The following is a 25,903-nucleotide window of genomic DNA, read 5'->3' as shown; positions in this document are numbered from 1 at the left end:
AACTGAACAGCAGTTGCTAGGAGTTAATGATGAGGGAGAGATGAATGTGGTGATGAAGAGACAGCATGGAGAATTGTGGTGATGGTATTGTTCTGTCTTGTGGTTGTTACATAAACCTGAGTGGAAAAAAAAAACTGCACACACACAGACAGACAGACAGACACACACACACAGAGAAAGAGAGAGAGAGAGAGAGAGAGAGAGAGAGAGAGAGAGAGAGAGACCTGAATGTGCTCTGGGGACAATACCAATGTCAATGTTCTGGCTTTGATACTACACCATGTAGGCCAGACATGGAAAGAGCAACATGTGGAGGACCTCAATGCACACTTTTCAATCTATATTTCCTTAAGACAGGGTCTCATGTAGCCTAGGCTGCCCCAAACTCACTATGTAATGGAGGAAGGCCTTCAGCCCTTGACCCTACGGCCTCCATCTCTCAAATGCTTGCCCTACCACACCTAGCTACTGTAATTATTTAAAATGTAAAGATTCATCACAGATGCATACTGATGACATATTTATAGGTTAAATGATGTAGGACTGAATTTTTTTCAATTACTATGGGTCTCTAGGGTGTGGCTCAGTGGCAGAGCATGTGCGTACACATGTTCACAAGCTATGCACAAAACACTAAGCCCAGGGTTTGATCCCTAGCACCAATATAAAACAACAAAAAATAATTCCAAGAAGAAAGAATAAAGGAAAAAAGTGGGAAAAATAGATGAAATGGAAGTGGCAAAATGTTAAATGTTGAAGTTAGGTGAATGTATTACTCTTCTGTTGCTGTGATAAAACACCATGACCAAGGCAACTTACAGAAGGAAGAGTTTATTTGGCTTACAGTTCCAAAGGATAAGAGTCCATCACGGCAGAGGAGGCTTGGCGGCAGGAGGCAGCTGGGACAAAACTGTGAGCTCTCGAAGCCCACCCCAGTGACACGCTTCTGCCAGCAGGCAGGGATACACTCCTAAACCTCCCAAGTGGCACCACCAACTGAGGCCAAGTGTTCAAATACCTGGAGCATATGGGGGGTCCTTCTCATTCAAACCACTATGGGGGGGAGTTTTTTCCTAAAGGTTTTACTTTTATTTCTAATTACATATGTGTATATATCTGTGTGAGGGTATATGCATATAAATTAATGTACTTGGAAGACAGAGGAGGGCATCGTGGAACCCCCTGGAACTGGAGTTTAAGGCAGCTGTAAGTACCCAATGTGTGTACTGGGAACCAAACTTGGGACCTCTGGAAAAGCAACAAGTGCTCTTAATCATTGAGTCATCTCTTCAACCCGAAATCTTGTTCGTAAATAGCCTTAACTCATTCTTGTAAATTTTTGTGGGGGGAGAGTTAAGACAGGTTTTCCCTTTAGTCCCACCTGGCCTGGAACTCATTGTGTAGACCAGGCTGGCCTTAATCTCACAGAAACCCACCTGCTTCTGCTGGGGTTAAAGGTATGCACCACCACTCCTGGCATCGTGTAATTTTTTAGCACAAATTAAATTCAAAGCATACAGTTCTGTTTATTTACAAAGTTTTTATTATGGACTTTTATTAAGGGATTTTTCATAAATCACACTTTAACTGCTTATTTTTCCTTCAAAGAAGCCCCCAAACTTATAAAAAATAGAAATTTATAAATATACATTGGGAATTATGCAATTTCAACACAAACAGCATCCATGTTTCAGGCTGTCCATGTCGTCCCTCTCCCAGTATCTATCTCCCTTCCAGGAATCACAGCAGTGAGCTCTGAGGGCAGCAGGCCCTCCTCCCACCCCAGCTCACCCCTTAGCACAGCAAACTTGACAGGTGCTGGTTTGGGACACTGATGATGGTAGAGGAAGTACAGACAAGCTGACAGACAGACTGGGGTGTCTGCTCCCAGAACCAGTGGGAACAGCAAGCTGGGACCCTGGAGCCTGACCCTGGGACTGTATTTCAACTGACCAGGCCATGAGTGGCCACTGCATCACAAGCTCCCAGAGTCCACAAAGGCTTCTCCTGCTTTCACTGGAACAGTTCTAGTCACTATGCAAACACTCCTGTTTGGTCCAGAGATGGGGAATCTCATTTTCTCATGATTGTCCCCTCTTTGATTCTAGACAAACAGCTCTTTTCTTCCAGGCAAAAGGACCGAGTGCCCTAGAGAATGGTGAGGCCTGAGGAATGCAGTATCCTTGCCAAGCCAACAAGTTCAAGTTCATCAAGAGAACAGATCAGATGACTGCAGAAGCCAGGTGAGATGGCTCACATCTACAATCCCAGCACTGGGGAGGCTATGGCAGGAGGTCGCTGGGAGTCTGAGGCCAGCTGGGCTACATAGAGTTCTGGGACAGCTTGGGCTACAGTGAGATCCAGTTCCAAAAAAAAAAACGGAGGGGGCAGGAGGGGGAGACAGGCAGACAGAGAGAAAGAGAGGAAGACAGAGATAGAGGGAGAGAGAGAAAGAGACAGGAAGAAGAAGAAGAAGGGGAGGAGGAGGAGGAAGAGCAGCTGCTGCTGCCACTACATAGTAGTCAAGTATGGTTAGAAATAAATTAAATATAGGCCTCAGCATTCTAATCCAAGGAACAACTTCTCTTATGTCAACTTCCAGGTGTCCCTACCAGTTTTCTCCTTGGATTTGGTTTTCTAATCCTTCTAAGACTAGTTAAAGGATATTGGCTTGCCCGGTGTGTTCCTTGGAAGTGCATGTCATGGCTGATGGGGTCGAAGAGGGATGAAGTCTGTCCTCCCAGGAGGTGGCAGGTGAACAGATGCAGACTTGCTTCTTGGAGAACACCGGGACTGGAAACCCAACCTTCCAGCAGGCCAGCTGGGATCCTCAGCCTTTGGACTACAAAGCCCAGGTCACTCCTCCAAACCCTACTCCCACCCACTTAGTCCTCTTGCTAGTGCTTAGAATCCAAGGCTCCTCTAACAAGTCCCAGCATAACTAACTACAGTCCAGCTCATCAAGGAAGCCTGCTTTCCAGAAGGGGGTAAGTCACACATATTGGGGATGACCCCGCTGTGGGGAGCTTGTATCAAATAATGGCCAGAGAACCAGCACTGGCCTGACAGTCACTGTCTACTACATTAATACTTGCACTCTTGGATCCTGGCAGCTCCAGATCAAAGCTGTGGTGCAGGCCTGTTTCCAACATGATGAGAAATACACAATCGCTTTCCATCAGCTCAAAGGGAGCTTAGAGGCCAGGTGAGGAGAGATGAGAATGAGGTTCTGGGTTGACAAATCTGTGCCATGAGTTTTTTCAGTCAATCAAGGAGATCCAGACAGCCTAAAAAACAGAGCTGAGTCTTCCTGGCAGGATGCGGAACAGCAGAGAGCTTTTTCTTCCCTACCACCTTTCCCAGCCCTCCAGGTTTCAAAGGAATCAAGTCCTGTGATAATCAATGAAGTCACCAGCAGTCCCCCTGCCCCAGTTCACAACACAGTGGCCAGTGGATGAATTAATCCTGTTAGCATGCTTTCTTCCTCAACCCAAATATCTAGGCAAAACAGGTACTTTTATAGAAGGTTTGCTACTAAAATTATGCTGCTTATGCCCTGCAGCCTTGGCAGGGCATAAGGACTTCACCCTCTCATCTTCCCTCTAGTGCTTCCATTCCCCAGGAAGGTGTTGACCACATCCCTTACAGGCCAGGCTTCCTTCTCAGCTCAGGAGAGAGACCTAGAAAGAAGAAGAACCATGGAGCCTGCCATGGGGCCCTCCTGTTCTCCTAGAGGAGGCTAACTCTGGCTGGGAGGGCCGCCTAGGCTGCAGGACACACTGGTGCAGCAGGTGAACCTGAGAGCCAAGGAAGGAGAGAGGCAGAGGGAGAATACTTTCTCTTGCCTAAGTAGTGCTGCCCAAGGCTCACCCATTGGTGAGCCTCTTTCTGCCAAGGAGCAGACAAGCTGGCTGGAGCAGGCTCTCTGCACCCCAACCTCCAACTCACTTCTTCCTGCGGATCTTGGGCTTCTTCACAGGCCGCAGGTAGGGGTTATCGATGATGCTCTCCTCCCCGTTCCGGCTGCCTGACAAGGCAGGGTTCTGTTGCAGGACAGAAGTATTCTCCTTCTCGGCTCCAGAATCATCCTTTGAGCGAAAGCCGAAATAAAGCAAAACACCAATAGCATATAGAAAGTGACTGTGTCCATAAAAGAACATTTTTAGTGTTTCTTTTATTGAGAAATTAGAAGCCAGGGAGCCACCATCTTTCCGTGTTACTGTTTCTACCCCAGACTCAATGAAACCTGGGCAGTGACTGGCTATGAGAGAAAGAAACCATCAGCCTTGACCAAGTGGACTACTTTAGCCTCTTCACAAGGTGCAGAGACATGAGAGAAGGAGACCTAGAATCAGGGCTAGAATTCCTCAGAGAGGAAATCCAGCCCAATGGGATGATAAAGGGAGGTGTCCATGGATGTCTTGTAGGACCCAGAGACATGGGGTTAGAAATCACATGCATAATGAGATCTGTCTCCTAGATCCAAACTAACATAAAGCCTAACACATTCCCTCCAAGTCTCTCATTTCTGGAACAAGGGACTAACAACAATATTCCAGCATATGTCAGAACCTTCTGGAATCCTGAGGTTCATAAAGTTCAGCAAGGCAAAGCAGAGCCTGTGGATACCAACATGTGGTCTCATCAATGATACCTCTCTGTGATCTGTCAGTAGGGTTCTTTATGCTTAATTTTTTTGGCACAGTTTGATTTTAGAGAAATGTTTAGTTTTTTTTGTTTTTTTCCTTATTTCCCATATTCTTTAAAGTGAGCAGGGGCCGCAGAGTCAGGATATGAAATACCACATCAAAACCGTAACCTAGCAGCTCAGGCCTAGTGGCCAGAAGCTGGCTGGGCAGCGCCCCCTGGTGATATACCAAGCTCCATGGCAGAGAGGCCACTGAGATTCCTCTTGGGCAATGGAAGGTTTTGAAAGAGGTTTCAGAGCCCAGTCAGGAGTGGCTGAAGTCACAGCAGAAAGCAGGCTTGGCACTGTGACCAGAAGGCCCAGAATGAAGAGCAGCTTCCTTTCCCAGCTGCCTAGGGGTGGACACCAGTCCTCTGCTTACTGGGCCTGCAGATTCTGAATGGCTCCTAAGTTTTTAAGTTTTGCTACGTACCCACACTATCCCAATTTTTTTTTTTTTTTTTTTTTTTGAGGCAGGGTCTCCCTGTAGCCCCACCTAGCCTGGAACTCACTGTGTAAACCAGGCTGATGATCTCACAGAGATCCACCTTCCTCTGCCTCCCTGAGTGCCGGGACTATAAATATGTGCCACCTTGTCCAGATAGTCTATTAATTCTGTTCTCCAAAAGCCGCTTGCTCTTGGGCACATGTGCTTGCTTTCTCCCACATGAAATCCACTGAGTGGCCCTGGAGCTGTTCGAGCTGAAGTTCTCTGGGGCTTAACCGAGGAGCACCTACTCCCCCTCAGCCTACCATCTCTCTACAGTCAAGAGTCTGGAAAGCCCCTTTGACTCTGCCTTAGTAAGTTCTGAGATGACAGAGGTGAAGGTGACACAAGAGGGGCTCAAAAGTCAGCCCTGGGACCACACTGAAGGGTACTGAGACGCCTTCCATGTGGTTTTGGGTAACAGGCATCTCTCTCCCAGGGAGAACTTGTGGGAGCTTCTTTCTGGTTCCCTTCAGGCAAGGGCAGCTTTGAGGTGGGAGGGGCGAGGGAGTTAGATGGAAGCAAAGCACCCAAGTGACTCAGATGTATAGGAAAGGAGGACAGAGGGCTCTGCCGGAGCCCCTTGGGTCAGAGCAAAGGCCAGACTTGGGTACAGCTGAATCTCTGCCCCACCCAGTCACACAACTGCTCTTCCTATTTCCACACCAATGGCTTCAAGTCCACACCCAGCCCTCTCTTCTCTCTGAACCCCAGTTCCCCGTTTGTACACCCAACTGCTTGCTTGACAACTCCCTGGAAGCACGGTAGGCACCTCACACTGATGCGCCTCAGCCTTCCTCAGGGCTCAACAGCCCGCCCCCAAGCCCTCCCATCACAGTGACAGCGAAGCCATCCTTCAGGCGGTCTGAACCATCAACCATCAGTCGCACTAGTTCCTTTTCTGTCATCCACTCCTATCTGTCAGTCAGACCACTTCCACCACCTCCACTGTGACCTCCTCCACTGGGGAGGAGCCACGCCCATCTCTGGCCTACACTGCCGCAGACCTAAGGCAGCTCCTTTGGGGCCACTCCCACCACAGTCACCAGCGAAGCTTTCGGAAACTCAGACATATCCCTCCTTGGCTCTATACCCTCCTGCAACTCCCCTCACCCAGCTCTTGGAACAGCTGACAAGGTCTTCCCTTCACTCTTGGATTGACTCTCCCTTTGCTCTTCCTGTCTCTCTGCCCCAGCCCCTGGCAGTCCCTCAGGCCCTCCGCACTGGCCATTCCCTCTGCAAGGCCCTTCTTCGCCAGACAGCAGCAAGGCTCACCCTCACCTCCTTCAAGTCTCTGCTCTGATGCGTCCTTCTCAGTGATCCACCCTTCTCAGAGATCCACCCTTCTCAGTGATCCACCCTTCTCGGTGATCCACCCATGCCTTATTGAAAATCAAAGCCTCTATCCTCACCGCTGCTGCTCTGCCCACAGCACTTTCATCTTGAATACCCTGAGTGATGATCTGTTTACACATTATGTTTATTTTCATTCTCCCATTGGCAAACATAGGCTTTCAAATGGTAGAGACTTTGTCTGTTGGCTCATTGCTCTATCTCAAGCAGCCAGAACAGTATCTGGCACATATTCACTGTAAAATAAATGCTTGCTGAGCAGATGATGGGTACAATTTTTTATAAAGGAGTCAAACTTCAGATGTCTCAATTGCCTGCACAAACCAGCTAACTCAAATGTATGAGAGAAAATTATATTATACAGTAATTTAAAAACTAACAGTTCCTTTATGTCCAAAGACATGGACATGGAGAAACTAGAATTAGGTTAAATAAAGTGTCCCACAGCAATGGTCCCTGAAACATAATGTCATCATAGATAAAAGAAAGTTTTTAAATTAGTTATTTAGTTAGATGGGAGTACACTCCCATAATCCCAGTACTTATAAGGTGGAGGCAGGACTGGGAATTCAAGACAAGCCTTGGCCACATAGGAGCTGGAGGCTAGCCTGGGCTATATGAAACGCCATCTCAAAAAATAAAACAAAAGATTGGAGAGATGGCTCAATGGTTAAGAACACCGGCTGCTCTTGCAGAGGACTCAGGTTCAGTTCCCAGTACCCACAGGACAGCTCGAAACCATCTATAACTCCAGTTCCAGGAGATCCAAACCCCTCCTCTGGCCTCTGTGGGTGCTGCATGCAGGCAAAACACTCATACACATAAAATAAACATTAAGAGGGAACTGACACTGATTCTAGCCACTCCAACAATATCAAAGTGCCTGAAAACAAATCCTGAGTCCGTCACTCTCGAGTCCAGTCTTAGCAGACAAAAGAAAAATGAGGAGGAACCCAAGAGAGGGATGCTTTTGGAAGCTCTCATCAAGAAATTCTACTCTGATATGAACATTTTAAAACTGCCCTGTTCTGACCTTTTTCTGGTTCTCTGTCTAGGACTTGTAATGCTAACTACTCTTGCCTTTACTTCTCCTTCACATCTCCTTGGCACCAGTCAAGGATTTTCTTCTCTCCCTACAGCTAAGAGTTATGCAATTTGGGAGTCTTTTAGATAGACCCACTGAAGGGGTACCCCAATTGCCTCACCCTGCATCCCTGTTCAGCATGGAAGAAGCCAGAGCGGTCTGCCTCCCAATTCCCCATTGGCAATTTGGGTAACCTCTTCAGAGGATGGTGTGATAAGAATAGGAGGTAGGAATTGGCTAGGCAGTTAGGGTAAAAAGACCCCAAAGAAAAGTAGCCAGTTTCTTGGCCAAAAGTTAAAATGAATTCTTGGGCCTTTTAGCAACAAACTCTGCTCCAAAGGCCAAAAATGTCAAAAGTATTTGGGAGCTCTTATCTAATCCCTAAAAGATTTAGGGCTACCTCTTCAGAGGGGGAAATATTAGAGTAGAAAAAAAAAAAGTACACACAAAGTTGTTCAGGAAAAAGTGATAGGGAAATATGGGAGGAGCTGGGGGGGAATGGGCGTGGATTTGATCAAAACACCTTATATGCATGTATGCAATTCTCAATTTTTTTTTTTTTGGTCTTTTTTGAGACAGGGTCTCCCTGTAGCCCCAGCTGACCTGGAACTTGCTATGTAGACCAGGCTGGCCTCGAACTCACAGAGATCCGCCTGCCTCTGCCTCCCTAGTGCTGGGATTAAAGGTGTGTGCCACCACGTCCTGCATCAATTTTTTTTTAAGTTAAAAAAAATTAAAAAAAAATTTTTAAAGCCAAGTATGATGGTACGTGCCTTTAATACCAGCACAAGGGAGGCAGAGGTAGGTGGACTTTGTGAATTTGGTCTAAATAGTGAGTTCCAGGCCAGGTGGGGCTACGGGGAGACTCTGTCTCAAAAAACAAAAACAAAAATATGTTATTTAATTTGCTGTGACAATGCTAAGGGCAGGTGCCTCAACTACTGCATGCATAGATGAAGTACGCTGAAGCTGTGGGGTGGAGCAGCTCTTTACAGCAAGGTAGAGAACGGTCACCAAGATATGTACAGAAGTAAGGGAAAGAGAGCAAGGAATGAACCATTTCTGACTTGCTATTTTGTTTAAAACAGCAACAAAAACCTAATGTCTCTAGAAGAATACATTGGAGTCTGCCAAGACAGGCGTTTTGTGGAAGCAAGAGGGCGGCAGGGAGCCGGTGGGAGGCAGAACTCTCACCACACATCTTTCTTGTACACTCTACATTTTCTAGCAGACAACTATATCTCTCAGACCAACAGAATATTAAGTCCAGATGACTGTATCTAAACCATGCTAGAACCTTTTCCTTGAAGTTTCTCTATTGTACTCCATTCAGAAGAGTGCATGGCTGCACAGCTGAAAGGCAGCGGGGAGAGGCACAGGGAGCCACCTGATACACGCCAGCTTGTTTTACCTCAGGATCTCCTTGCATCTCACTGTCTGATTCCTGGAAAGCTCTACTCTGAGACATGCAGGCTTTGGTCCCTTTGGGTCTTTACTCAAATGTCACCTTCTAATCCCACATCCCCGCAGCCCCAGCCCAATTCTAATCTCCTTAGCTCCATGAGGATTTCGTCTGTTTTGCTTTCTACTAGTTCCCCAGCACCTGGAACAGTGCCTGGCAGTGTTCATTCAATATTTACTGAATGAAGTGAGTGAATCCCCAGGACATGGATGTGTCTCTCAGTCTGGAGATAAGGTCAAACTCAGATCTCCACTGGCCCATCATGCAAGCCCCTAACAGATATCCAGAGACCTGGGGTAGGTCGTGTCCAATTTCCAGGGGCACAGTGGGACAGGATGCTTTGGGGGTACTCTGAGGCAGGCGGAAGGGGAGGACCCACCGTGCTGATGTGAAGAGCAAGGTTCTCTGTGTCTGTCTGTTCATCCTGCTCCGAGGAGTCCGTCTCTTCCATCTGCTGCATCTCCAGCTCAGAGGGAAGCAGGGCCGTCAGGTAGGGGATTGTGAAAGGCCTGGCGGCGATCACTGGGGAATTGGAAGAGAATGACTGCATGGTCACATGATTCTACTGCCAGGCAGCCAGAAGAGCAAGGGTTGAATGCTACCCAGGAGGCCATGACCTACCGCACTTCTCTCTCTAGGAGCCTCTGTTTTCTGCAAAGGCAAAGCTAACTGCTGCTAACTCAGACTCCTGAGAGGCCGAATGAGGTGACAAACAGAGTGATTTGCAGCGTCTTACACTTGGTGATTGGTAGCTACAGTGACTCTGGGGCCAGGGAACATGGCAGGCATCCAGTGGGAGCTTGCTGACTAGATGAACCAATCTCCCTGCTCACCTCTGTGTAACCCAAGGTCCCTTATGGGGATGAGTAACTTGGTCAAAACAGCCAATGAGATGCAGCATCTAAATGAGATGTAACCTATGAATGGACACCGTGACAGGTAACTGGCTCCAAATGCCAGTGTCCTTCCTTCGACCTGGACTGCCACTTCTCCTGTAGGGAGCCTCTCTAGTGCCTAGGGCTCAGTCACCCTTGGGGTAACCTAAGCTCAGCCAATCCCATGGAAGCCACTTCTGTTTTGGAGTCGTTACTTAGGAACAGGCTCTTAAGACTTGGTTTTGAAAAAGCCAGAAAGCTGAAGAGTAAACTGCACTAGAGGAAAAAGCCAACATCCTCAGCTCTCCCTACTGTGCTAGGAGAAAGGGAAGATGATAGGATTCTCTCAAGTGGTAAAACAGGGCCCCCAGAGGTGGGTAACTCTCACGTGGGAACGTGCTGACATCATCCTTGAAAAGGGTCTGGGTCTCGCCTGTCTTGGCCATGAAGCGGGTGAGTGCCCGTTCCACGTCACGCCTCTGGGAAGCAGCCTTCTCCCTCAGGACCTGGTAGTCAGACACAGGCTCCCGGTACGTCTAGAATGAGAGCAGCCAAGACACGAGGCTGAGCGAAGCAGCCTTCTGCTCTGCTCAGGTCCTGCCTTGCTGCTTCTACATCCCCAACACACAGACACAGACACAGACACACACACAGACACACAGACACACACACAATGTGATCTGCCACCATTATTCAGAGCTGAGCTATCTGAGGAGCAAGAGAGAAGAAAGAAAACCATCTCAGTACATAAATACTCATTAAGAAACATGGAAATATTTACTATAGAGCTGATGGGGCCTTCACTCAACTCCCATGACAGCGGGTCCCAGGTATAAGATACATATCTTCAGGAAAGACTGGGAGTCCCCCCAAGGAGGCCTAACAGGGTCCTCCGGGTTCATCAGTATAATGTGATCTCCTACAGTACGAGTGGCTGCCCATGTTGTTTTAAATCCATCCCCTCCAAATAGACAACACCGGTCTAAAACATTCCCTCATGAAGTCGAATGCCAGGTGTGGTTGCCACATGCTTTTAATCCCAGCACTCTAGAGACTGAGGCAGGCCGATCACTGTTGAGTTCCAGGCCAGTCCGATCTCCACAGCAAGTTCCAAGCCAAGTAGGGTTACACAGTGAGAACCTGTCCCCGCCTCCGAAAAAAAAAGAGAAACACAGACGGAGGGGCCAGCAGGATGGTTAAGGTCAGGGCACTTGCTGCCAAGCCTGATGATCTGAGTTCAATACTTGAGACTCACATAGTAGAAGGAGAGAACCAACTCCCAGAAGTTGTCCTTGACTTTCACACACATGCTATAGTATGTGTGCAGGCACACACATACACACACACACAAAATAAATAAGTGGAATTAAAAAGGAAAAGAGGGGTTGGGGATTTAGCTCAGTGGTAGAGCGCTTGCCTAGCAAGCCCAAGGCCCTGGGTTTGGTCCTCAGCTCCAAAAAAAGACCAAAAAAAAAAGTATAAAAAGGAAAAGAAATACAGACTGAGGCTATGATTCTAAGTACAATCAAGTAAGCCAAGGAAGGCGGCCACACCTCCCACTTACCACCTTGTTGGCCATCACATGGGAAAAAAACAAGATCTAATATGAATGAGAAGGCAGACACCGTAATGTAGTGGCCCAGATGGCACATTAACACTGACCAAAACCAACTCCACATGATACGACAGCAGTTTTCTTTCTAAAGATTTTTCAAAGATGCCCTCCCTCCTAACTACTTCTACCTCAGCCTCCTGAGAGTGGGGAGTGCAGGCACGTGCCACTATACCTCGTCTGACACGTTTGCATATTTGCTTTTTTTTTTTCTGGTTTCTTTAAATAGGGCTTCACTATGTAGCTCTAGCTGGCCTGGAACTCATTATGTAGACCAGATGGGCTGCAATCTTGCAGAGATCCGCCTGCCTCTGCTCCCAAGTGCCGGGACTAATGGCATGTACCACCACGCCTGGTTTAGTAAACCGGAATTTTCATAGAAAATTCTGAACAAAACTATTTGAATAATTTGTAAATTAAAAAAATATATATATTGTCACTTATTTTGTGCATATGTGCTGGGGGTACAGCCTACGCACGCCAGGCTTAGCGCTCTACCACTGAGCTACAACCCTAGCCTCTCGTTTTGATTTTTTTCTTAAAGGTTTTCATTTTTACTTTTGTGCAGGTGTATCTGTATGTGAGTGTGCACATGTGCATACAGGTTGGAGCTGGAGTTACAGGTGACTGTGAGCTGCCTAGCATGTGTGCTGGGAGGTGAACTCTGGTCCTCTGGAAGAGCAGCATGCACTCTTAAATGTTGAGTCACCTCTCCAGCCCCTGCTTTTTGTTTCTTTGGGTTTGGGGGATCTTTTTGTTTTGAGACAGGGTTTCACTATGGAGCCGTGGCCTTGAAACCTCAGAGATCTGCCTTCCTCTGCCTCTGAGTGCTGGGATTAAAGGCTTAAGGCCTTCACCAACTTCTAGCCCCCAATTTATTTATTTATTAAGGGTAGCTGAGGCTGCTCCACATCGTTGATGTGTCTTTTCAGCTAGGAGAGAGTTAAATAAACTGCTCTTAGAGTCAGACTTGCAAGTTACTATTCCACCAAGGTTTTTTTTTTCTTTTTGAGACAGGGTTTTCCTGCAGCCCCAGCTGGCCTAGAACTCCCTATGTAGATCAGGCTGGCTTCAATCTCAGAGATCCACCTGCCTCTGCCTTCCAAGTGCTGGGCTTAAAGGCCTGTGGCACTACACTTGGCCCTTTACTAAGTTCTAAACTGAGATTCCAGAAAGAAAAAGCAGAGGCAATTGCAAGGCTTCCACTCAAAAGATTACAGGTACTGAGCATGGTAGCCCATGCCTTTAATCCCAGCATTTGGGAGTAGAGGCGGGTGGATGTCTGTGAGATTGAGGCCAGCCTGGTCTACATACTGTGTTTCAGGCCAGCTGGGGCTACAGGGAGAGAAAAAAAAGTTGTAGGTTTCCTGAACTTTTAATTATTTTATTTTTTATTTTATGTGTATGAGTGTATTGCTTGCATGTGGGTAGGTGCACCCGTGTTGAACAGTGCACATAGAGGCCAGAAGAGGGTGTCGGAACTGATCCCCTGGAACTGGAATTATGGACGGTTGTTAACCACCATGTTGGTCCTAGGAATAGATCCTGGGTCCTCTGCAAGAACAGCCAATGCTCTTAAACTGCTGAGTCATCTCTCCAGCCCAGGAAAGATTATTTTATAATGCACATTATTTTGAACTAGGTCAAATCACAATATTCATGTAAATAAACATTTTGGGCTGGGCTTGGTGGTGTCTACCTGTAATGTGAGCACTTGGGAGGCGGAGCGGGGAGGAACAGAGTACAAAGTGGTCCTTAATGGCACACGGTTGGAGGCCAGCCTGAGCTTCAAGAGACTCTTATCAAATAACAATGATAAAAGGAGCATTCTGGGGCTGGGTGTGGCGGCACACGCCTTTAATCCCAGCACTTGGGAGGCAGAGGCAGGCGGATCTCTGTGAGTTCTGGGGCTACAGGGAGACCCTGTCTCAAAAAGACCAAAAAAGGAGCTTTTCCCCCTTCTTTCTTAAAGGAGCATTTTGTGTGACTATTTTATTGTCAGGACATGTGAACATACCAGAGTGATGGACCTACAAGCCAGGAAATGCTGGAGAATGTGGCGCAACCTCAGAAGCTAGGCTAGGCCAAGCAAAGATTCCTTACAGGTTTCAGAAGGGCACGGCCCTGCCAACACCTTGATTTTGAACTTCTGGCCCCTAGAACTATGACGTAATAAACTTCTATTGTTCTAAGTCACCTAGTTTATATCACTCTGTTATGGCAGTCCCAGGGCACTCTGGGAAACTGCAGTCCAGGGTAAAGGCTATGTTAATTCCTTCCCTGCATCCTGAAATACGGGCAAGTGTCCCGAAGAACTTACCCCACAGTCTGTGTCACAGTCATTACTCCTTGGTGTGGAGCAGGGAAGGAGGAGTATGGAACGTTGTACCTGTGGGGGCTCCTCCGGCCAAGGGAAGGAGAGATTGCTGGCCAGGCACATCAGAGGACAGCAGGGCTTCCCGTCAAACCATTTCAAGATACTCTCACACATATTTCAGGTAGCTTTCTCCCAGACATCAAAATGACTTTTGTGTCATGGGGTACTTGGCAAAGGGAGAACGTCTACACACCAAGAGGTACACGCCAGTTCATCAAGAAGCATGAACACATCAGAGGGTCCTTCAGTGTTGTTTTTTATTTTTTGTGTTTTAGGGTCTTTTAAATTTATTTGTTTATGAGTGTTTTGCCTGCATATATGTTGTGCAATGCCCACAGAGGCCAGATTCCCTGGAACTGGACTTCAGGATCGGTCTTAGCTACCATGTGGGTGCTGGGAACTGAACCTGGGTCCTCAGGAAGAGCAGCTAGTGCTCTTACCTGCTGAGCTGCCTCTCTGGCCTCTCAGCTTTGTTTCTATGTGGCTAAGTACTTTTGTATTGGGTGGGACAGGCACTTTCTCTGTTAACTGTATTTCTGGTGGCAACTTTGAGATCATAACTCTCACCTGCCAAATTGCTTCTTTTTCTCTCTTTGAGAGAGCATCTCACTCTGTAACTCAGACTGGCCTCAAACTCATGGTAACCCCCTTGTCTCAGCCTTCCAAGTGCTGGGATTAGAGGGTGAGCCACCACACCCCATAACAAAATTGCTTCTGAGTGGAGAAAGACATAGGCCTGAGCAACCTTTTATCTACAACCTCTGGATTTTCGTGTGGAGGTCAGCAGCAACGAACTCTGTTTTACTCACAGCCCCCTGCTAGCTTCACCACTCACCGGAGTTTTGATGTAGGTGTGGGGATCAGGAAACTCAGGAAAATGGCTGGGGATGTGCGGTGGGTGGGGTCGGTTCTGCCCTGCAGTGAGGGCCTTGGGAGTCACTGGCTGATTGGTCACTGGAGCTGAAATGGAATCACAACTGGTTATTTCTCCAACCTTTACTTTCTACAGATGTCGGTCCCTGCTCAAACCTTCATTTCTCACTAGACCACAATCAAACATTTTGTATTTCTATTGATAAAGCCCTGCTGGACAACCTGGCTTGACATTTCAATCTATAACAATCTCCCTGCAGCCTCTTATGTAAATGGGAGAGTGGGCATGATCATAAGAGGTTAAATGGGCTGCTGATTCTCTTTTTGGGCACCCTGGAGGGCACTGGGAGCATAGCTCGGGGTATACTTAGCATGCAGGAGCTCCTAGGTTCAATCCCCAGCAAACACACACACACACACACACACACACACACACACACACACACACACCCCACAGTTACAAAAGAGAAAAAAGTAGCACTTTCCACTGCTTTTGAGTAAGGAAATCTTAAAATAATGCCAAAGTGGGCTGGCGAGATGGCTCAGTGGGTAAAAGTGTGTGCTACCAAGCCTGTTGAGCTTAGTTCAATCTCCAGGACCCACAGAGTAGGAGAGCACCACCTCCACAAGGCTCTCCTTTGACCTCCACTGTACATCATGGCACATGTGTGCACTCTTGCGTATACACACACGCACACACTAAATAAACAGATATAACTAAAAACAATTTTTTTTTTTTTTTTTTTGGTCTTTTTGAGACAGGGTCTCTCTATAGCCCCAACTGGCCTGGAACTTGCTATGTAGACCAGGCTGGCCTGGAACTCACAGAGATCCACCTGCCTCTGCCTCCCAAGTGCTGGGATTAAAGGTTCTAAAGATTAACTAGTTACTCCCTGTTTAGCTTAAATGACCCAGTTTTATTTAAGGCAGTATTAATCTGTTTACATAAAAAGCTACAAAGCAAATATTTTAGATTTCTTTGGCTTGCTTGTTTGTATTTTGAGAGCCAGTCTCTCTGTAGCCCAAGCTAGCCTAGAACTCATTATGCAGTCCAGGCTGCACTAGATTCTAGATCCTTCTTCCTCTGCCTCTAGGATTATAGGTGTAGGCCACATCACACAGCAAAATTTCAGATTTTGCGGAGCACAAAAGTCTGTTAGTTGAACTCTGTCTTTATAACATGAAAGCAATCACAGATAATAAAGATAGCTGCCTTCCAACAAAATCATATTTACAAAAGCAAGAAGTGGGCCACAGCTGGCCCATATGCCACAGTTTCCTAACACTGATCCAAGAAAGCAGGAGTTTTCATAGCCCTCAAAAGCCATGTCATTTGCTCTGCAGGGTGAGAGCAGAAGACCAATGGCAAGCTCTCAGAAACAGGCTGGCTTCCTGGGGCCTAGACTTCACATTCGAATCCCACAGCTCAGATAAAGATTACACTCTAGGTACTTAACCCCCCAAAGATCAGGAGGGAGGCTGCCTGCAAGAAGGAAACAGCTACCAATATGATTCTGCCCTAGTCACCAACTAATTCACACTATGATCCCAAACCGAGTACTTACTAAGTACCTGGGTTCAAAGTCACTTACGTGCAGTGATGACCATTCTCTGAGACCGTTTTGCATAAGCAGGGAGAGTGTCCACATTGAAACCTAAGAGACAAGAAAACACATCACTGCCTAGGCCACTGGACACTGACCAAGGAAAGGGAAATTAAGAGTGTGGAAAAGAGACTTGAACTCCCAACTCAACCACTACGTTGCCCCACAAAAGAAGCTCAAAAAAAAAGCTAGGCATGGTGGTGCACATCTTTAGTCCCAGCACTCGGGAGGCAGAGGCAGGTGGATCTCTGTGAGATCAAAGCCAGCTGGTCTACACAGTAAGTCCCAAGCCAATGGGGGCTGTAGGAAGACCCAGTTCCAAAACAACAAAAAGCAGCAGCTCCAACAGAACTGCCTGGCCTGGACTTTGGAGGTCTCTGAGATGGGGTCAGGGAAACCCTCCCTGAAAATTCCCTAAATTAAAAGCAGGAAAAACATGAGGAATTAGAGAATGCTCAGCAGATATTCTGATTCCTGGAGACCCCACCCTCTCTTATGATCCTAAGTCAGTGTTATGAAAGAACTAGAAACTGGGAGGTACTCACCCATCTCAACCAGTGTGACCACGATATCTGACAGCGTGGGCTGGGTCCTGGCTGTGTGCTCGCAGTAAGACTTGGCGCTCCTCCCGATTTCCGAGATGTCTGTGAGGGGATCAAAGGCAGAGGGTCTTCTTCAGTCCCTCAGCAATTCACCAAAGGATTCCCATGAGGACCAACAGCCCCATGCTAGATATGGGCTTATGGACCTGAACCGAAGGCAGGGCTCAAACAGGTTCTTGTACATATGCACTCACAGCAGCACTGTTCACAACAGCCAAAAGGTGGAATTAAATTCCGTTCGCTGACAGATGAGTGGGTAAATGGTGGTATCCACAGACAACGGAATTTAACTTTTTTTTAATTTAAAAAATGTATTTATTGGGGCTGAAGTGATGGTTCAGCGGTTAAGAGCACTGACTACTCTTAAAGAGGATCTGGGTTCAATTCCCAGCACCCACATGGCGGCTACAAACCGTCCGTTTTAACTCCAGTTCCAGGGAATCCGAAGCCCTCTTCTGACCTCTGCAGCATTGCACAACACAGGTGCACTCACATACATGCAGGCAATACACTCATACACATAAAATAAAAATAATAAAATATTTTTTACAATGTATTTATTTTAGGTGTATGAATGTTTTGCCTCCATGTATGTAAGTATACTCATGTCATACAAGGCCCATGGAGGCCAGAAAAGGGCGTCAGATCCCCCTGGAACTGGAGTTATAGATGGTTGTTAGCCACCCTGTGGATTCTGGGACACAAACCTGGATTGTCTGCAAGAGCAGCTAGTGCTCTTAGCCACTGAGCCATCTCTCCGGCCCCCATTTTTATTTTTAATTATGTGTATATATGTGTGTAACTGTGTGGATATGTGCATGTGAGTGCAGGTGCTGAAGGAGGCCAAAAGTATGCTGCATCCCCAGCAGCTGGAGTTACAGGCGGCTATGAGCTACCCAAGGTGGTTGCTGAGAACCGAACTTGGGTCTTTGGGAAAAGTAACAAGTGTTCTTAACCACTGAGCCATCTCTCCAGCCCACAATGGAATATTTTTTGTCTCTTTGTTTATATTTATTTTGGACATGCTCTCATAAGTTGATATGCAGTAGAGACTGGCCTTGAACACCTCATCCCCCACCCCCTGCCAAGCACTGGGATTACAAATGTGCACTACTACCACACCTGGTTATACAGTGGACTGTTTATTCAGCCTTCGAAAGGAATGAAAGTCTTCAAATGAATGAAATCCACAACATGGATAAACTTTGAAACATTATGGTAAGTGAAGTTAAGTCACGCACAAAAAAGACAAATATTTTCAGACTCCACTTATCTGCGTGCAGCAGTGTATCACCTTATGGGTGGTGCCTGAACAAGACAGCCTGACTCTTAGCAGCCTTAAATCAATAGGGGGCCCAAATGTTCTAAGAACCTGTTCCTTCAGCGTTCTCCTGGAACTGAGCTCCGGAACAAAAGCCTTGCTCTCTGCTGAAGGTGAAACATCCAGCATCACGTGGGAAAAGAGGAGCTTGTCCTACCAGAGAACATGTCCCTTCTGATCCTTACCTAGAACCGCACACACAACCAGGAGCTGTGGTTTGCAACACAAACTGGATAATCCTGTTTGCAGTGCTACATAGTCTCACAACATGTATACACATATATTATTTCAGGTCAAGGGCAAAAGGGTCATGAGGATAATTTAAGGTTATATGTTTAGGTTATAAACGGAGCCTGAGATAGGGTTAAACGACTTCAAAATGTAAGAATAAGTTTTTGGTTACAAGGTTAAGAAAAGGAATTCCCACATCTGAGGTACATAGAGAAAGTAAATTCAGAGGGGGAAAAGCAATTCACCCCCCCAACACACACACACAAATAAATAAATGGGTTTTTTTACTTTTTGGTCTTTTTTTGAGACAGGGTCTGTCTGTAGCCCCAGCTGGCCTGGAACTAGCTTTGTAGACCAGGCTGGCCTTGAACTCACAGAGCTCCACCTGCCTCTGCCTCCCGAGTGCTGGGATTAAAGGTGTGCACCACCAATTTTAAGAAAGATATATAAAAAAGGAAAAAGCTGGGCATAGTGGCACATACCTTTAGTCCCAGCACTCAGGAGGCAGAGACAGGCAGATCTCTGTGAGTTCCAGGCCAGCCTGGTCTACATAGTGAGTTCCAGGCCAGCTACGGCTGCAGGGAGAACCTGTCTCAAAAAAATAAATAAATAAATAAAATAAAAAAAAATAAATTAATTAACTAATTAATTAATTAAAATAAAAAAGGAAAAAAGAAAAAGCAAATTTGGGCTGGAGAGACGGTTCAGCAGTTAAGAACACTTGTTATTCAAGGGGCTGGAGAGATGGCTCAGCAGTTAAGAACACTGGTTGTTCTTGCAGAAGACCTGGGTTCGAATTCTATCACCCACATGGCAGCTAACAACTGTCCATAACTCCAGTTCCAGGGGATCCAACAGCCTCTTCTGACCTCCAAGGGCACTGCATGACATGGGTGCACTTACCTACATGCAGGCAATACATACATACACATAAAATTTTAAAAAAAAAGAACACTTGCTATTCTTACAGAAGACTTGGGTTTGATTCCCAGCATCCACATGACAACTGTCCAAAACTTCAGTTCCAGGGGATCCAACACACTCTTCTGGCTCCTGCAGGCATTGCACACACGTGGTGCACTTACACACATGCAGGCAAGATACTCATACACATAAAATAAAAATTAATACAATATTTAAAAAAAAGAAAAAGAAAATTGATAGAGTCAGAAAGTAGGTTAGAGGTTCTTGTGGCTCGGGGGGGATGAAACAGGGTTACTGTCCATGGTCCAGACTTCTGGATATGGAGGATGCTGCCAGGTGCACAACACCATGGATGTACTTGATGCCACTGAAAATGGTTAAAATGACAGTGTGGCTAAGCATCTCTCTCCCACGCATACACGCACCAAAAAAAGTCTTATTCTACAATGGGAAATTTTTATTTCTTCTTCCTGAAGTTAAGCCTCAAAGAGCCTTTCAAGAAAAAGGCTGGCGAGATGACTCAGTGGTAAAGGCACTTGCAGCCAAGTCTGAAGACATGAGTTCGATCCTTGGAACTCACATGCTAGAAGGAAAGAACCAGCTCCTTAAAGCCACCCTCTGATCTCCACATACGTGCACTGTGCCATGCATCCCCTCCCCATATACACAATAAGTAAATAATGTAAGGAAAAAAAATTTAAAAAGAAAAAAGGGGCGATATCAAAGATGGAGTTTATGAAGCTGGGCTCTGTAAGCTGGGGAGGTGAATGAGGGGGTTCCTGGAATACTTATTTACTTTATTATTAAGTTCTTTTTGAGACAGAGTCTCCCTACAGCTCCAGTTGCCTGAACTCACTATGTAGACCAAGCTGGTCTGGATCTGACAGAGATCCATCTGCCTCTGCCTCCTGAGTGCTGGAATTAAAGGCCTAGGTCACCATGCCCAGCCTATTTATTTATTTTTAATAACAAAGTAGTAAATTCCTTTTTAAAAAAATATTTATTTTTATGTGTATGAATGTTTTACCTGCATGTATGTAAGTACACCTGTGTCATGCAATGTCCATGGAGATCAGAAGAGTGTTGAATCTCCTGGAACTGAGTTACAGATGGTTGTTAACCACCATGTGGGTGCTGGGAACTGAACCTGGGTCCCCTGCAAGAGCAGCCAGTTTTTACTTTTTACTGCGCCATCTCTCCATCCAGGTACTGGGAATATTCAAACAAAGTCTTTTTAAGGGGATGTGTCCACAGATATACGAAAGGGTCCATAAAGGTAAAAACCTCTGTTCCAGGGATCAATGGATGAGAAATAAAAACAAGCAGCATTTGCTAGGGAGGAGAGTCTGAAGCCTTCTGCCATCTTCTCAACTACCTCAGCAGATTAGTAACACCAGTCTCTGGATAGCATCCTTATTGATTTTGGTTTGGGTTTTTGTTTGGTTGGTTTCTTGTGCTGGAAATTGAACCCAAAGCCTTGTACATGCTGAGCCTTAGCTCTACTATTAAGAGATATCCCAATTCCTCAAGAAATACAAACATTCCTTAGACTCTTCAGAATTTAAGAGTCTAACAAAGTTCAAAGGGCTGGAGAAATGGCTCAGCAGTTAAAAGCACTAGCAGCTCTTTCAGAGGACCTGAGTTTAGTTCCCAGCACCCATGATGGACAGCTCCCAACTACCTGCACCTCTAGCTCCAAGAGATCTGGTACCATCATCTTCTGACCTCCTCAGGCACTTGCACATATACACATACATACATACTCATTAATAAAAATAAAATACACCTTAAAAAAAAAAAAACAATGTTCCGAAGGCAGAGATACAGCTCAGTTGGTAGAGTACTTGCCTAGGATGCACAAAGCCCTGGGTTCAATCTCTGGCACCACATAACCAGTGTGGTGATGCATACCTGTAATTCCACAGCTCAGGAGGTGGAGGTGGGAGGATCAGAGGTGCAAGGTCATTCCCAGCTACAGAGAGAGTTTAAGGCCAGACTGAGCTATAGGAGACTATGTCTAAAAAGGAAAAATGCTCGGAGCAGAAAGTTTGAGATTACTACTTTAGGAAAATAAATAGCTCCAAATACCTCTAAATAGCTGCTGAGAGCCACTCTACCTACCAGGACTAAGGCAGTCCATGTAGCATATCACACCAAGACCTGAATACAGGCCTGGGGTGTAGCTAGGATCTAAAGTGCTCGCCTAGCACACCCACGGCCAAGTTCAAGTCCTAGATCAACAACAGAATACCTAAGCATAAAGAAAGGGCTTTTTTTCAGCTTGGTAGGCAATAACTGCCCCATGGTAAACTGGCCAGTTTTATTGGGTTTGCGTTGAAGTTCAAGTCCCTCTCTGCCCAAACTTTCCCCCTAGTTCCTTTCATATGTATTGATCCCTAATAAATATCCTCTCTCATTTCTTTTCTTTTTTTTTGGGGGGGGGTGGTCTTTTTGAGACAGGGTCTCCCTGTAGCTCCTGCTGTCCTGGAACTCACTATGTACCAGGCTGGCCTTGAACTCACAGAAATCCACCTGCCTCTGCCTCCCGAGTGCTGGGATTAAAGGTGTGCGTCACCACGCCCAGGTCCCATTTCTTTTTTAGAAAAGTTTCAGTCACTCGGAGGCCAGCCTGGTCTACATAGTGAGTTCCAGGACAGCAGGAGCTACAGGGAGACCCTGTCTCAAAAAAAGACAAAAAAAAAAATTTTTCAGTCAAACCTCAAGACATTTCTTCCTCTTTTTTTTCTTCTTTTTTCAGACAGGGTCTCATGTATCCCAGGATGACCCTGAACTTCTCACCTTCCTGCCTCCACCACTGCAGTGATGGGATCACAAGTGAGTACCACCACACCCTTGAAAGCACTTTAAAAACCTAGTCACCCTCATTTTTTATCACATAATACAGTACTTGATTGTGTCACCTGGTGACATCTATTTCAGAATTAGTCCAGACTGCCAAACAAAAGTTAAGTTCTTTTTAAAAAATATTTAATTATGTTTATTTTTTATGAGTGTACTGTCTGCACATACGTAGGTGCACTCATGTTGTGCAATGCCCATGGAGGTCAGAAAAGGGCATTGGATCCCCTAGAACTAGACTTATGGATGGTTGCTAGCCACTGTGTGGGTGCTAGAAACTGAACCCAGGTCCTCTGCAAGAGCAGCCAGTGCTCTTAACCACTGAGCCATCTCTCATAAAACAGCAATAAGGATTTCTGCACAACCTCTTCAACACTAGGAATTTTTCATATACATCTCACAACTCCTAGACAAATTATTATTCTATTTCACAAATGAAATTGAGGTTCAGGAGGTTTAGGGACTGGTCCCTGCTATTACGTGGCAGTGGTGACTCACACCCACATCTATAACTCATCTATGTTCCTTAGTCTTCTCTAACACCAGCACAGCACAGGCCACAGGCTGATGCTCGAATTGACTTGGTACTCACAGCTCTGCAGCATCTCCGTCAAGGTTTCCACAGATGCTTTCTCGGCACTCTCAAATCCTGCCTCTGTCAGCAAGGAGCTCACTACCACTTGCAGCGTTCTCCTCCGGGCCAGATGGTAGTTATCAGCAGGGTTGGTAGACTGTTTACTTCCTGATCTCTGTGAATCAGTAACCCAGAGAGAAAGGAAGCTTTTAACCACAGGACCCAGATGAAATCAGAGTTCACACAGCATCAATGGCAAACAAAAGTGCTTTGCTTTGTGTTTTTAAAAAACTTTTAAGGGGCTAGAGAGATGGCTCAGCGGTTAAGAGCACTGACTGCTCTTGCAGAGGACCTGGGTTCAATTCCCAGCACCCACATGGCTGCTATGAACCATTCTTAACTCCAGTTCCAGAGGAATCCAAAGCCTTCTGACCTCTGCTGCATTGCACGACATGGGTGCACTCATATATACACGCAGGCAATACACTCATACACATAAAATAAAAATAATAAAATATTTTTTTTAATTGTTTTAAGATTAGTTTTTATGGATCTGGAAAGACGGCTCAGGAGCTGCTCTTGCAGAGGATCCAGGTGAAACTCTCAGTACCCCACAGGGCAGCAACCATTCCTAATTCCAGTTCCAGTGTATCTGATGCCCTCTTCTGGCCTCCATGGGCATTGCACACACGGGTGCACTCACACACACAAAATAAAAAAGTTTTAGCCAGGCGTGGCGGTGTATGCCTTTAATCCCTCCATTCGGGAGGTGGAGGCAGGCAGATCTCTGTGAGTTCAAGACCAGCCTGGTCTACATGATGAGTTCCAGGCCAGCTGGGGCTACAGGGAGACTCTGTCTCAAAAATACCAAAGTAGATAAATAAATTAAATAAATAGTTTTAAAAAGTGTTTTGTATATACGTGTGTGTGTCTGTGTGGTTATGTGCATGTGCCTCCCAGGCCTGAAGACGGCCTTAGATCCCGTGGAGTTGATTTACAGGGGGGTTGCAAGCAGTCATGTGGATGCTGGGAACCGAATTCAGGTCCTCTTAAAAAAAGAGCAAGCACTGAACACCTCTTCAACCCCCTTCCCTTCCTTAGCAAATTATCAGAATATATACATGCAGGATGGAATTCAACGAATTCAGCGACCACATCACTTCATTAACAAGGAACATTAAAGCACGGGATGAGGAAGAGAGGAGAGCAAAGGGTAACTGTGCAGAAATGCAGGGAAGGTAAATATTTTGAAAAGGGAATCCCTCCCAACTTTGGCTTGGCCAATGCGATGATGAGAACAGCCTCTTCACACCAATCAGAAGGTGCTCCGGATTCCCACCCCTCAACAGGAAACAAGCCAATCAAGTCCCAGGTCCACCAACTTGGAGGCCGCCGCCGCCAAGACCCAAAGAGCCGGGGGCGCGAATGGCCACCCAGAGCTCAGAGTGAGCCTGGACTTCTTGTGGACCAGGTCATGGGAAAGTTTCAGAATACCCAAACTCTCGCGGCTTCAACGCCGCGCCTCCCCTTCCCTTACCGTTCCGGAACCACTGGCCCCGGCCGCAGCATCAGCCATCTTGCTTCGGCGTATCGTGCGTGCTCGCGGAGCACGATGGAACTTGTAGTCGTGGGGCGGGGAGCTGGTGAAGGGCGGGGCCGCGCGTGCCCCACCGGGCTTCCGAAGTCCTGCAAAGTGGGAAACTGGGAAGGGCGGTAGACCTCAGCTTGCGTTGATTTTTTAGGGCGCCAAGCGTTCGTGGGGGCTTTCATTGGATTTGGGAAGCGAGAAAGAAAATGCTCTTCGGTTTCACTGAGTTTAAGGAAACCTATTTGGGCCAGGTGCCAGCAGCCTATAGTCCCAGCACTCCGGAGTATCAGGAGTCCAGAGGCTAGCTTGGGCTACGGAAGAGTGCAAGGCCAGACCTTCCCTGTCGGGAAAAAGGGAAGGGGTGGGGAAGAGAAAGATCTATTGATACGGAATATTTCTCAAGAGTACACTTTTGGGGACTGGAGAGATGGCTCACTGATTGGTCTTGCAGAAGACTGGCGTTCGAATCCCAGCATCCACATGGTGGCTAATAAATGTACATAAATCCAGTTCCAGAGGATCCTGAGAACTTCTTCTGTCCTCTGGGGGGCATTGCACGACATGGGTGCACTTAACACACATGCAGGCATAACACTCACACATAATCAAAATTAATTTTTTAAATTAAGAAAAAAAAGTACACTTTTGAAAGGACCCTGGAGGTTATCTATAATTCTATGGTCTCGAGGGTTTTCCAAATGTACCTGATTATTAGTCTTACCCAGGTGGGTCAGCACAGTTCCAGTGATCCCAGTTCCAATGTTCTGCCTGGAGAGGGGCCTTGGTTTTGGTTGTTTGGGGTTGTTTTGTTTTGATATTTTATTTTATGTGTATGAGTGTATTGTCAGTGCACCGTGTGTGCAATACCTGTGGAGGTCAGAAGATAGTGTCAGATCCCCTGGAACTGGAGTTACTAACGGTTATTAACTACCATGTGGGTGCTGGGAATCGAACCTGGATCCTCTGCAAGAGCAGTCAGTGCTCTTAACCACTGAGCTATCTCTCCAGTCCCTTGTTTTGTTTTGTGTGAGACAGAATCTCATGTATCCCAGTCTGTCCCCAAACTTACCCTGTAGCCAAGGATAACCTTGCACTCTTGAGCATCCTACCTACACCTCCTCCAAGTGTTGGGATTACGGTCTTCATTATTTTGCTCTGTTTATGCAGTGCTAGCAGTTGAACCCAGGACTTAGTGCCTGGTAGGAAGCAATCTGCCAACTGAGCTACAGCCCCAGCCCTGGCTTTGGTATGGCTAGGAAGCTCTTTAGGTGACTCACAAGCAGGTAATTTGGGGTAACTGGAACATCCAACCTGGTGATTTTTATGCTGCGGGCTCCACAGCTGTCAATGCCCCACTTGGCCTGTCAGCCTCTCTGGACTGGGGATTCTT

At 46.5% G+C, this 25,903-nt stretch overlaps 1 protein-coding gene across 1 annotated transcript; it reads right to left on the bottom strand.

The window, feature by feature from the left end:
* Window positions 1-1,525: 1,525 nt before the first annotated feature.
* Window positions 1,526-24,519, bottom strand: Taf8 (TATA-box binding protein associated factor 8). Its single transcript, XM_008823254.3, has 9 exons — window positions 24,463-24,519; window positions 22,944-23,100; window positions 16,960-17,058; window positions 16,403-16,465; window positions 14,773-14,897; window positions 10,337-10,484; window positions 9,453-9,595; window positions 3,949-4,088; window positions 1,526-3,680 (listed from the first exon to the last, which is right to left on the bottom strand). Exons 1-9 carry the CDS (start codon window positions 24,499-24,501, stop codon window positions 3,668-3,670), a joined length of 927 nt encoding a protein of 308 aa, XP_008821476.1. The 5' UTR covers window positions 24,502-24,519; the 3' UTR covers window positions 1,526-3,667.
* Window positions 24,520-25,903: the final 1,384 nt, after the last annotated feature.

Source organism: Nannospalax galili, unplaced genomic scaffold, assembly GCF_000622305.1.
Source record: "Nannospalax galili isolate Female #2095 unplaced genomic scaffold, S.galili_v1.0 scaffold1892, whole genome shotgun sequence".
Lineage (NCBI taxonomy): Eukaryota > Metazoa > Chordata > Mammalia > Rodentia > Spalacidae > Nannospalax > Nannospalax galili.
Note: the sequence above shows the minus strand (reverse complement) of the source record. Positions and strands in the feature narration are given on the sequence as shown.